This window comes from Phascolarctos cinereus, unplaced genomic scaffold, assembly GCF_003287225.1.
Source record: "Phascolarctos cinereus isolate Bilbo 61053 unplaced genomic scaffold, phaCin_HiC Scaffold_5;HRSCAF=322, whole genome shotgun sequence".
NCBI lineage: Eukaryota > Metazoa > Chordata > Mammalia > Diprotodontia > Phascolarctidae > Phascolarctos > Phascolarctos cinereus.
Genome location: NW_027555958.1, coordinates 217,566,557 through 217,580,145, shown reverse-complemented (window position 1 = coordinate 217,580,145; position 13,589 = coordinate 217,566,557). Strand labels below are relative to the sequence as shown.

The 13,589-nt window shown below is 44.1% G+C and overlaps 1 protein-coding gene across 1 annotated transcript in view; it reads right to left on the bottom strand.

Moving 5' to 3' along the window:
* The window catches only part of TRAM2 (translocation associated membrane protein 2), a 104,903-nt gene extending 91,314 nt beyond the window's left edge, over positions 1 to 13,589 (bottom strand). The window contains exon 1 of the mRNA XM_020993962.2: positions 13,338 to 13,589. Within this exon, the coding sequence (XP_020849621.1) occupies positions 13,338 to 13,457 (120 nt within the window). The 5' untranslated portion in view covers positions 13,458 to 13,589. The remainder of the gene's footprint in view (positions 1 to 13,337) is intronic.

The window sequence follows — 13,589 nt, the reverse complement described above, 5'->3', positions numbered from 1 at the left end:
TTATTACTATTTCAAAGGAATTAATAAATATATTTTTAAAACAGTTTTCATTTCTAACACTATAAATATCAACAGACATAACCCACATGAACAAAAGCTCTTTGGGGTCCTCAATAATTTTTAAGGGTTGTAAAAGGCTCCAGAGACCAAAACGTTTGAGAACAGCTGGTCTAAAGTGATCACTCCCTCCTCCAACTTAGACAAAGCACTTGATGTGAATCTGTGAATCTCTCCTTTTCCTCTCTTTACTTTCTACTTTGTACTATACTTGTCTGTGTACATATGTATCCCCCTTCCCCATAACCCCCTCTACACACACACACTCTCACTCTCTCTCTCTCTTGCACACACACACGTATGATCCTTGAGGCTCCTGTTGAAATATTTCATCTTCATACTCCCCCATGCCTAGTACCATCTATATTTTGATCATTTAAAAATGTTTCGATGTTTTTGTGTTTTGTTTTCTTAAAGAAAGGAAAGAACCAATGTCTTCATGGTGTAAGTCCCTTGCTTTGTCCAATCTGCCTCAATGCCTATGGAGAGTACAGATCACACACCACCTACTGGGGCCTTTCTCTGCAGAGGAAAAGCTGCTTGGATTACAACTAGGGTTTACAGTATCTATTGTCAGTAGGCATGAGGAAGAACAGCAGCAGCAAAAAGGCCTTCAACTGGCAAAAGGATGAAGGAGGTCCCCTTCCTTTTTTTTGTCTTTAAACTTCCCCTTCCAAAAAAATGAAAGCCCTGATTAAGAAAATACTGAACTATAATAAAGAGGAAGAAAAGGAGCAAATCAAAGCAAATCATGTTAGGAAGCAATACTCTGCATGTACAAAACTCAGAACAGATGTATTTTTTTTTAAAAAGTGCTCCAGATTTCACAAGCAGGGAAACTGAGGCCTGGCAAAATAAAATAAGCCCAACACCTCACACCTCTGGCAATCTTACCACTGGAGCAATCCCAAAGGGAAAATTACAAGCTTCCTTGAGGCTTTGATGCTCAAATCTAAAAGCTCTGGAGACAGAAAATAATATACCAAATTATTCTTTTGATCAAGAAGGTCCTCCCACTATCTCAGAACCTTAAATCTAGTATCTTTTTTGGCACCACTGCTAGGCAGACACACTTAGTGTCTCAGCCAGGTCACACTTTCATTGCAAATTAAGCACTGATATGCATACGAGCTGGGAAAGGTACAAATGTACCTTTGCCAGACAGCAATGGACGATTTGACAACCATGCCCCACATCCTGCCCATGTCTGAAATTCATTAACTGTGGGACGTGACCATGACAGGGTACATGGGAAAGGCATCAGACCGAGGGCCAGGACACTCAAATTCTGGTCTTGGTTTTGTAATTCATTCACTGTGTGACCTTAAGAATTTCTTAACCTATCCAACTTCAGCGTCCTTAAAAGTAAAGTGAAAGGAGTCAACTTCATAATAATGGTTGATTTGTACCTAGCACTTTAAGGTTTGCAAGGCGTTTTACTAGGATCAGAGATCTAGAGCTGGAAGATGCCTTAGAAGGCATCAAATCCAACCCCTTCACTTCACAGATGGGAAAGCTGAGGGCCAGAGAAGTTAAGTGGACAAAGTCAAAGCCAGTAAATGGCAGAGAAAGGATTTTGATCCTCATCATTACAGAGTTAAGTACTCTAGGTATTACTATGTCCATATTACAGATGGGGATACTAAGATTCATCAAGGTTAATGACTTGTCCAAGGTCACATAGCTGAGAGCAGAGGGAAGATTCAAGGCCTGGGTCTTGACAAACTGCCTCTCTGTAATGACCTCTAAGAGTACTCCTGAGTTGGACATTCTAGGATTTTTTGAGAAGATCCACCATTGCAATGGCCCCATTGACTTCTCTGATGAAAGAAGGAGAACAGATCTGCACCTGCACTGAGTTGAGGCAGGTATGGTTTGCTGTCCAGCTATGTTCATAAATGGATCTGTCATTTTGAGTCTACCTGAAAGATAGCGTAGAGAAGGATCTATTAATGGCTACTCCAAATCAGATCTCAAGGTAAGGGATACTTAGCGCTGGCTTCTAGGTAAAAGAGAGTCTAATCAGGAGTGGGGAAAAATCAGTCTTTATTGTTTAAAAGTCTCATGAAATAAGAACCAGCAAAACACTAAACTTTGAGCAAACAAGAAATCAAATATGTTTGAGTTCCCCTTCCAATTTCTGCCACTGATCTTCTGAGCGGATGATCCTTGGCCAGCTTCCCTTTCACAATTCAGCATCTATACAGGCCCTAAGAACACAGATCTAAAGCTGGAACGGACCTCAGAAGCCATCTAGTCCAACTCCACCATTTTTATAGACCAGGAAACTGACTGACACTACTCTTAAGCAGAAGAGCAGCTCATAAAGCATTTCAAATATATATATAATGCTATCAAATCTTTCAAGATTTAGGCATAAGTAAAGCCTTTAGGGGACAGTTAGGTGGCACCAAGGATAGAGTGCTGGGCCATCTTCCCGAGTTCAAATCTGGCCTCTGACACTTACTAGCTGGGTGACCAAGTCACTTTACCCTGTTTGCCTCAATTTCCTCATCTGTAAAATGATCTGGAGAAGGAAATGGCAAACCATTCCAGTATCTCTGCCAAGAAAATCCCAAATGGGCATACAAAGAGTTGGATGTGACTGAAACAAGTGAACAATTACAAAGCCTTCCAGGGGCAAAGTGGTTTGGAGAGTTTAGCATGTGACTAGAAATTCAAGGACTGTGGCTCACTCAGCTCTCAGACTCACTGTAGAGTCTTCAATGGATCCAATACCTCTCTTTCAGGGGTGTTCAGGTAGAACCAGCACCTCTGGTGAGAAGATGTGCCTTTTTCAGGGCTGCCCATCCATCTCTGATGTCCACCTATGGCTCCAAGAAGCTGTAGCATGTGCAAAGGCCACACCTCGGTAAACCGTCTCGGCAGATTGGTTAAACCAGGTGGAGGCAACCTACAGGCCTAAAACCTGTCTGTGAGTTAGCGGGATGTCTACCCCAAGCACGTGAAGACTTCCCCCAGTGGAATGGGCAGATGAGAACAATTTGTTTCAATGGCCACGCAGGCACCGGGTAAGGCTTAGAGCTTGGTCAGACATCAAAGACTCCAAGGTCATCCACAGCATCCCGGGCCGCTGCCAGTTGTCCTGACTTTTGTCTTGCCACTGGACTTCGGGCTGACAACTCTGCAACTCTGCCTCACTGAAGTTCAATTCACCCATGATGTCACTGGTGACAAGAAAGATGAACAACAACAAAACAACAACCCCTGTTTTGTACTTTGTTTTCCACCAATGGAAAACAAGGATGAGCTATCTGAACCTACACTGCTCACAGGAGGGAAGGAACTTTAAATGTCATTTCGTGCTGAGGTGTGCCACAGAGCCAGATTAAAATGTAATGGGGAAATATTTAACAAAACAAATCATAGATACCATCACATCTTAAAACAGTGAATATGCTGCTTGCAAGGATCCTTCTGAATGGATTAGTGGGGGTCCCATTTCTATCCAAGTTTGACACCACTGATCTAGTGCAGTGGTTCTCAAATTTTTTGGCCTTAGGACCCCTTTATACTCCTTGTTTTTATGCTCTTTTAAAAAAATTTTTTTTTGGTTACATTAAATTCCAAGCTGTCTTCATCCCTCCCTTCCTTCCTTCCAACTCCACATCAGAGAAGGCCAACATCTGAAATAAATATATATGTGAAACCATACAATACATATTTCCATAGATCATTTTCCTTCATAAGTCCTTTGTATCCCTTTATATTCTTAAAAATTACTGAGGACCCTCTAGTGAGCTTTTGTTTATGGGCATTATAGCTATCAATGTGTATTAGAAATTTAATAATTTAATTATTATTATAAAAATAGCTTTGACCTTGAGGACCCCTGAAAGGATCTCAGAGATCCCCGGACCATACTTTGAGAACCACCGATATAGGCCAATTCCCTGCTCACTGGTTAGAGCAGACCACCAAGAATCTGGCTAGTTGTGACTACCACAGAAAAGGCTTGGGTAAAAAAAATTATTTTATCTGTCTACCCTAAGGTATGAACAGAAGACTGCTCAGAAGCAGGAACCACGATATGAGATGTTTATTCTTTCTGGAGTTGATTAATCTTTACCTGATCTGGTTTTCTGGGGAGAGGGCAAGAACATGAATATAGCCACTTTCCAAAACAAAATGATTTCATGTGATTTTCTAAAGTCTTCTTTTATATATGTCCACCCTTAAACCAAGAACCTGAAAAAATTTGGCCCTTTTCTCCCACTGTCTTTAATGATGAAAATAAAACCACTCAGGGCTATGAAGCTAAAGCTGTGACAAGGTCTGTTATTCAGGCAATAGAATGGAATGGAAGACTCTACAGCAATAGAAATTGACAGATGTCTGGGTTAGTGCTGGGATTTTGACATAAGTCTTTCTATCCCATGAAGGGCAGCTAGGTGGCACAGTGAATAGAGCACTGGCCCCACAGTCAGGAGGACCTGAATTCAAATATGGCTTCAGACACTTGACACTGGGCAAGTCACTTAACCCCAACTGCCTCAACAAAAAAAAGAGAAAGAGAGAGAGAAAAGGTATCTTGTCAGTCCTATTGCTAAACTGGGAAGCCTAGGTAGCCTTATGGAGTTACATGTAAAAACCATTCTGTTAAAATCATAGAATAAGGCTAGGGAAAGGGACAGGGATTGGATTTGTGATTTCATGGCAGAAAAGAACCTCCACATGAGGAAATGCCTTCCAGGGCCGGTCATTACCATCTCTGCAATTTATATCGTTAGAGGGCTGTCTGGGAGTACTAAGAGATGAACTGACCTATCTGAGATCACAAAGCCCATATGAGTCAGAGGCAGAATTTGAATGTAGGTTTCTATCCCCTATACTAAGGTTTCTTTACTCTTTTTTTGTGTGTCATGACCCCAATTGGCAGTCTTGCTAGAGGGACTCTTTCTCAGAATGACGTTTTTAAATGCATAAAACAAAAAACACAAAATTACAAAGGAAACCAATTATGTTGAAGTATAGTCAAACTTTAAAAAAAAAAGTACATGGACCCCTGTACCTGTTGTGGAGCCAGTCATGTTGAAATATAGTTATCCAAATATTTTTAAAAATGCATGGACCCTGTTAAGAACCCTGTGCACTGACTGAACATGTATAATCTATATCAAATGGCTTACTTACTGTCTCAGGGAGGGGGGAGGTGAGGCAGAGAGAGAGAAAAAACTCAAAATTTTTAAAAAATGAATGTTAAAAATTGTCTTTACTAACTAGGAAAAAAAAATAAAATACTATTTAATTCTAGATCTTGGGTACAGCTTTTTGACTGAGTCTAAGTTTTACAGAATAAATCCTTTTATTGCAGGGATTTGTTCTGTGAAGTTTGGATTCAATCAAAGGGCTGTACTCGAGGACCTAGAAGGCCACAGGTTCCCCAACCCTGATAATTTAAAAAGAAAAAGAAACCTATGGCATGCTGCATCTCCTACGAGCACAGATATAGAGATGGGAAGAGACCTCTGAAATTATCTACTATAACACTCTCCTCTTACAACAGAGGAACCTCATGAAGCCCAGAGGTTAAGAGATTTGCCCGAGGTCACCCTGGGAATATGTCTATTGCACAGAGTCCAAATCTAGCCCATTTTCCACTACAACATGATGCTTCCCTACAGAGTCAACTACCAAAACTGACACGGCCAAGCTACATCTGTCTTCTCTGCTCCAAGGACCAGCAAGGTACCTTTAACAAGGAGAGGTAAGTGAAAGGAAAACAAAACAAAATTCCAAGGAACCTCTATATTTCAAAGCACCAGGAATTACTTTGTTGTCGTTGTTTTTAAATCATTTTCTCTTTTGGCCAATTAGTAGCAAAAGGCACCAAACTGACACTGGTGGATCTCAGTTTGCCATCCAGTAAGCCCAGACAATAACAAGGTTTACCCACCAAAGACATCAGAATTTCTCCCTCCAACTGTTCTCATGACTAGAAAGCACACCTCTAGTGCTAGCAGAGTATAAATTCAGCCTTCTCGGGAGGCCCTCAGCCTCTCCGATTTATCAAGGTGGGAACAAGCACCAGCTGCACCACTGGACTGGTCAGAAGGGCCCCTGCCCAATAGGAAGCAGATCAAAAAGGAGCTCATGCCTGTGGGAGGGAAGTTCTCACCATAGCAACACAAACAGCCAGGGCTGCAGCTCCCATCTGTTGTGATGGGTCGGAATGGTGCCCTGAGCTATGAACAACAGGAAAGACGTGGTGTTTTAAAAACAGGAGAAGCAAAGGAAAAGCTGCACCTACTTGCTGTGCAGTATCCTAACAGTTTTTACTACCCAACTAAACTGACAGCCGCAGCATTCTCTCCAACTACCCCACACCCCACGCCCTGAGAAGATGGATGGAACTGAGAGAGAACAGATGTTCTCCCCAGAGAAGTCACATCACTATGTTCTCCTGGAAGAGAGAGAAGTTCAGCAAGCTGGAGAAATGCCTCAAACTTCATAGAGCATAGATTTAAGAGACGGAAGGGACCTCAGAGGTCAGAGGACTGTAGATTAAGAGTTGAAAGGGACCTCGGAAGGCCATCTAGTCCAACCCCTTCCTTTTACTGATGAGGAAGCGCCCAGAGAGGTTAAGGAATTTGCCTGAGACCACACAGGCAATAAATGACAGAGCTGGGATTCAAACTCAGGCCACGGACTTCAAATCCAGAGTTCTTCTCTACCACACAACTTCAATTTGATAAACATTTATCAAGCATCTACTTATTAGGCACCCAGAATGTCTAACAACTCAATCCTTTTTAAAACAAAGGGTTTATGGGAAAACATTGGGGATGACATTGTTTTAGGGAGATGTATGGTATTAATTTCAAAGATTTAGAGCTGGAAAGGTAACTTAATATCTTTTTGCCTCCTTTTGTGCCTGGCACATAGTAGGTGCTTAATAAATGTTTACTGATTGATTGGTCTACTAGTCCAATGCCATCACTGCATAGATAAGCAACTAAAGCCCTGAGAGGCTGTGACTTGCCCAAACTTAAGGCCTGTGACTTCAAGTCCAACAATCTTTCCCTCAACATGCTGCCTCCAACTTTTGCTCTCTGGTTCACAAGAGCCCTAGGTTTTTCAAAGACACTGGTGAAAAGTACACTTTGATTCCTAGATCCTACTATAACACTGGGATGGGATTAATGATCCTGCTTCCAAGGTTAAAAATTCACTCAATGGTCAATCCAATCTTTCTGGCTGCAGCTGCCTCCACCAAAGGAAGGAACAGAGATTAAGTGCTATGCCCTGGGGTTATACAGTACTTTTTCAAAGCTGAAATTAGAACTAAGTTTAAACTCTTACTTAGTCTGTTGCTCAAAGTCAAGTTATTAAGTCAAGAGTTGCTCAAAGTCAAGAATGTATTAAGCAACTACTATGTGCCAGGCACTACGTTAGCCCCTGGGGATTTATTTAAAAAAAAGTCCCTGCTCTCAAGGAGCTCATAGTCTAGTGGGTGAGACAAGAGGAAAACAACCATGTACAAACAAGCTATGTACAGGATGAATGGGAGACCATTACTGAGGGAAGGCACTATGATTAAAGAGGACTAAGAAATGCTTCTTGCAGAAGGGGAAAGAAGCCAGGAAAGCCACAAGGCAGGAATGAGGAGAGTCACAAGCATGGGAGGGATAGCAATGGAAAACGCCCAGAATCCAGAGACAGTCTAGAGTGTCATGTTTGAGGTTCGACAAGGAGGTCAGTGTCACTGGGTCATAGAGTATATGGGAAGACTGGAAAGGCAGGAAGGTGCCAAGTTATGAAGTGCTTCAGGAGTTTGACACAGGATGTTATATTTGATCCTACAGATAACAGGGAGCCACTGAAGTTTACTGAATAGAAGGGCGGCATGCTCAGATTTGTGCTTTAGGAAGATCTACCTGGAAGCTGAGTGGAGGATGGAGTGAAGTAGGAAAGAAAGTTAGCCCAAAGCACCAAAGGAATGACCCAGAAGACCAGAGAACCACTCTTCAGCCTTTACCTTTCCCCCTTCCTTGGGGCCACCTTCTCTAGAATATTTCTGAAGCACTAGGATAAAAGAATAAAAGTGGGGTTACATGAGTTCTTTCAAACTCTAAGATATTAATCTGTCACCTCTTATAAGAAGAGCATTTAAAAAAATCACTCAAAGCAAAAAGAACACATATTAATGGATAAATAACATACACATCCCTGCAGAGGTAAAGAGAATTCCCACACTTGGAGTTCCCTCCAAATTCCATCTGCTAAGGAATCCTTCACAGGAAAGGGTAAGGCTCTAGAATAGATACACACACATACTCAAGCAAGCACTTGAAAACACACACACACACACACACACACACACACACCCCTCTTTATAAGGTTTGTATCACAAGTCAAGACAACTGCCTGTACTTTAAGCTAACTATGCCAATTTGTTTGGGGTTTTTGGTCCAGACCTGTAATTTCACTGATGCAGGGAACTCTGGGTGAGCAAATTCCCTCTATTAATGCAGGTCAGTATCTATGATACAACATATAGTTTTTAAAAAGTTACTTGGGGAACTAAACAGGTAAGGGACAGGTCCAGGGTCACACATCCAGGATGTTTCCGAGGCAGAACCTAAACCCAGGTATTTCTGGTGCCAACGCCAATTCTCTCCACCAGTTGCAAGGTTATTGTTGGTGTTGGTGGTGTTTTAAACTACCTATAATTATGTTTTAAGGAGATTAATCCCACCCACAACACAACCACATGTGTATAGGCTGGACTTTTCCCTTCATTCACAAGGATGATCTACTGTGTATGCTGTCAATGTTTTGCCCTAACAAGTCAGTCTTATTTTCAGAAACAAAATCAATTAGAAAGCCAAACACTGCCCAAGAGTTCAGAATGAAACCCTCCAGTTACGGTAAGCTAAGAGAGGGTAACCAAACCTACAAATAGCAGGCAGACTATGTCAAAATCATCTGCCTATAGCTGTCAATGCATTCTGGTAAGTTTCTGAAGTTTTTTTTAAAGCTTTCTACTTCTTGAAATGATGAGTCTTAAGAGATAGCAGGCTCACTTCTTCTCCATTCAGGGGCGAGACCCCAAGAGAGAGGTCTAAGAAATTCACCCCTTCTGCTTTTTTCTTATCCTTTATTTCTGAATGGAAAAGTTCTTTCCTTTTTCCCTGTCTGCTTCAGTTTAAAATGTGGCACTAAACAGGATGTCTGGAGAAGGAAGGGAAAGGGGGAAAAAAGGGAACACTTTCAAATCTCTCTCTCACATACTCACACACACACACACAGACACCAGACATATATATATATATACATATATATATATATACACACACACACACACACTCTCTCTCTCTCTCTCTCTCTCTCTCTCTCTCTCTCTCTCTCTCTCTGATGGTAAGGCCAGACTCCACGTAAGAAACCCAACTGAAGGGCCAAGTTGTTTGGTAGGAATCTCCTTTAGCCCCACCTCTCCATAAAGCAAAGTTAAGAAAGAGAAAGCTGGAAAGGAAGAAGGGGGGAAAAATCTCCACATTCCTGACATTTTTTTAGCCAAGTACTGTGGCTGAAGAGCTGCTACTCTCCAAATGCCCAGTGAAGAGGGCAAAACCTGGGACTAGGGGGAAGGAACCTGTCCCCCAGCCTTGGCAATGGGAGATGACAGAGGTAAAAGACTTCTAGGATGTCCTAAAATGAAATCAAGTAACGGCAAGACCCTCCCATCTGCTCTCACCAAATCCTAAAGGAGAGAATTTAGAGTAGTCCCATCACAAGGGGAAAAGTCAAGCACTTCCATCTGAGAGTAGGAGAGTCCAAGAGGAGGAAAGCTGGAGTGGGAGAGTGGGGTGGGAGCAAGGCAAGGATGGATAAGATAAAGAGGGGGATTACTATGCAAGACTGCAGCTGCCTCCTGGAGAGAGTGGGGCCAGGCTCTTTGGGAAGAGGTTGGATGGTAGGAACACCAAGGGAGGAGGGAAAGGGGGAATGGGGAGGGGGGATGTCTAGGAGAACAGCTCTTTGTGGAAAGAATTATAATTGAGTTTTCATGTTTCTTTTTCTAAATGAAAGAATCTCAGCTTGGCATTAAGTCAGAAATCCAACAGCATGATACCCTCTTTCCCTTTCTTCCCCTCCCCCCTTCCCCCTTCTTTCCTCCTAGTCTTACATCCAGAAGAAAAATGCAAAGTGCTAAATCTTAATTCTTTTCTTTCTTCCATGCCACCCTGATCCCCCATCCCTCACCCCAGACTTCCAGGAGAATGGTGAGGGGCATGGAAAGTCCTAGAACACGAAGGACAATGACGGGGCTCTCTTTGCCGGACACAAAGCACAGACAGACTGTATCACTGAGAGAAACTTGCCAGGTTTGGGGGAAAGCTGCCACTCCAGTCTTAAAATAAATGGAGAATTGAGCCATTATCATTCTTTTCATTAACTAGGTAGAGGAAAAGATATCCAAATAGACTGGGAATAACAGAAGGCTTACAGGTGTCCAAAAGTTAACAGTGATAATAATAAGAATTTTTACTTAGATATAGCCTCCCACCCCAACAACATCCTTGTGAGGAAGGCAATATAGGTATTATTCCCATTTTATACAAGGATGAAACTGAGGTTCAGGGAGATTAAGTTCTTAGCCTATGGTTTTAAAGAGGGAAGACTTGAACATATATCTTCACCAAGTTCAGTGCTTTTCCCCCTCACAAAATCACATAATTTAGAGCTGGGAGGGATCTCAGTGGCCACCTGATATCCACCTGAAACTTTTCCCTCTACCACATACCCCTTTTCCAACATACCATACTGAGTCCCTGCTTACTGCACAAACAACAATTATTTGTTATTTATTACTCCTTCCACTTTTAAGAAGTAGGTTCTCTACCAAATCAGCACAGACAGGATATACCCCATATTCTGCCCCAAGGGCCACGAAGGACTCAAGAGCCCGCTCTGAAAGAAGTGGGGGAAGGGAAGTGGGGAAATGTCCTTCTGGTGATTTCAACCAAGGCCTTTTCATTCTCCAGGCCAACAACAGGGACACAGGAAAACCCTATCTGTCTCTAGCCATTCTCTTCTCCCTCTCTCCATCCCCTCCTTCACATTAGGATCTCAAAGCACTTTAGAAATAACATCTGGAGGTCTCTAACAGCATAAAAGTACTCTGAAGTTTTGGAGGCAGGAAGAAAAGAATTCAAAAAGGACAAACACTGGCCTCCCAATCTGAGCTAAGAAAAAGTCACAAATATCATCAGATTCTACAAACAGCATATACAGCCACTAGGTCAAAGAACAGTTTTCACAAGTTTTGCCCTGGATATGAAGTCACAAGGACTATAGTTCTCACAAATCTGACTTCTCAGCCACACCCTTAGAGGTAAGTGGGTATTTAGTGTCATTTCAGGCTGGCCTGGGAAGACCACAATGCTAAGAAAACATTGCCAGGAAGCTGTTCAGATTTTGTTATCTGCCAGGCAAAAACTGAACATTAATCTAGTATCATAATGACAGCTAGGGCCCAAGAAATATGGTGGGGGAGCAAAAATAATGACCTCTCCACCAAAACCGAAATTTAGACTGAAATCTCCAGTCTGGTGAAAAGTTTTACAAACACATAGGATCTATGAGGCTGTATGCCTACCCAATAATCTTAATGGCACCCCCAGCACAAAAAGGCTCCCTACAACTCTTGCCAGAAGAATACCAATATTGACCCAGGAAATAGAATCCCACCAAGACATAATGGGAAACTAGAAGATTAAGGAGGGAAAGGGAGAGAGGGTTAGTTGGAATAGGATTCCCCCCACTCCAAAGACAGGAAAACATTTTTCACATAGGTTTCCCTGGATCGTTGCAAGTACCCAAACCCATCTCCCAAATGCAGACTCAGCATAAGCAACCCCACCCAGTGCCCATACCCAGAAAGACAGACAACTGAGTCCTGTCCCACCCATAACTCTACTAAAAAAAATTTCAGGGATATTGGTACGAAGTGAATGAACTACCTTCATTCGCAGGATTAGAGGCAGTGCCAACCATCTTACTCAATCTCTTCTCCATTTCACCCAACTTCCCAACAGTACCTCCCTTTTCTCACTCCCAAGAGGGCAATGTCTGAGCCCTTTTGATTTTTGCCCTTTACATAATTTCTGAATGTGGGGAGGGGGCAGCCTAACTCAGACTATAGCTACCCTGTGACCTCTGATCTCATCCTATTTGCTCAGGTGCCACCTTTTCCCGGAAAACAAGGTAAATCATTCCCTTCCATTCTGGAAGAGAAGAGTTAAGGCTCTTAAGTACTCCCCCCACCCATCCACCCAGGTGCTAAAGGAGTTAGCATACAGGCTCGGAAAACAGCCTTGCTGGCAGTGCTAATTGACTTTTCAGTCCTCATATCCAGGTAGGGAAGTAAATAGTTGAGAAGTCATTCTGGCTAGAGAAAGGAAGGGAGGGAGGGAAGGAGAGAGAAGAAGGGAGGAAGGAAGGAAGGAAAAAAAGGGAGAGAGTAAGGAAGGGAGGGAGAAAAGAAAGAAGAGAGCAAAGAAGGGAGAGAAGGAAGGATGGGAGGAGAAGGAAGGGAAGTAAAGTGGGAGGAAGGAAGTGGAAAGGAAGGAGGGAAGAAGGGAAGGAGGATTTGTTAAGCTGTATATGCCGGGCACCGTGCTAGGCGCTGATGCAGCTGCACAGAAGGGCGTCAGGATATTGGGGCTCTGTGGCAGCCCTTGGCCCAGCACGGGTGAGTCTTAGGCTAAGAGAAGGAGAGTCAGCGTTCTAAGGCTGTGTAAAAGGAAGTAACAGAAAATTGAAAGAGTGATGAAGTCACAATAATGTACCCAGAGGCTGTGGTCGCAAGTTGGGAGGGTCATGAAGGAGTCAGAACCACATACACTCGAAGGGAAACCTCGAGCATCGCCTGCAGGAGACTAGGGCAGCGCGGGCGGCCCCAGGGCCAGGGCCAGGGTGCCCCCCGGGGCCCCGCACGGGTGGAGGGCGGGCGGGGTGGCTGCAGCCTGGATGGATCGAGAAGCCCAGGGAGCGGGTGCACAAAAGCGGAAGAGCGAGCCCGGGCCCGGGCAGCAGCAGCAGAAGGAGGAGGAGGAGGAGGAGGATGCGGATTACGTGGATACAGGAGCCCACATCTGGAGGCGCCCGGGCGCTGGGGGAGGGGGCGGCTGGAGAGGGGGAGGGGGGAGACAGAACTCGCGCGGACCGGACAGGGGCTACCAGTGGCGGTGGGGGGGTGGCGCCTGCCCGCCCCTCCCTCCCCCCCCCCCCCAGTGCCCGGGCGCTCCCCTCACCTCGAACATAAGCCCGATGAGGACGCAGAGCACCAGGCAGAAGCCGATGTCCGCATGGTTGTGGATGACGAACTCCTGGCTGAAGAGCGGGTAACTTTTCGTCCTCCGCCGGAAAGCCATGGCAGCGGGAGCAGAGAAGCCGCCGCCGGGGCCCGCACCCTCCCCTCCGCTCGCTCGCTAGCGAGCCGCGCAAACTTCTCCAGCTCCCGGGTCCGCCGCCGGCCCGCCCAGCGCGGAACAACTTCTCCCGAC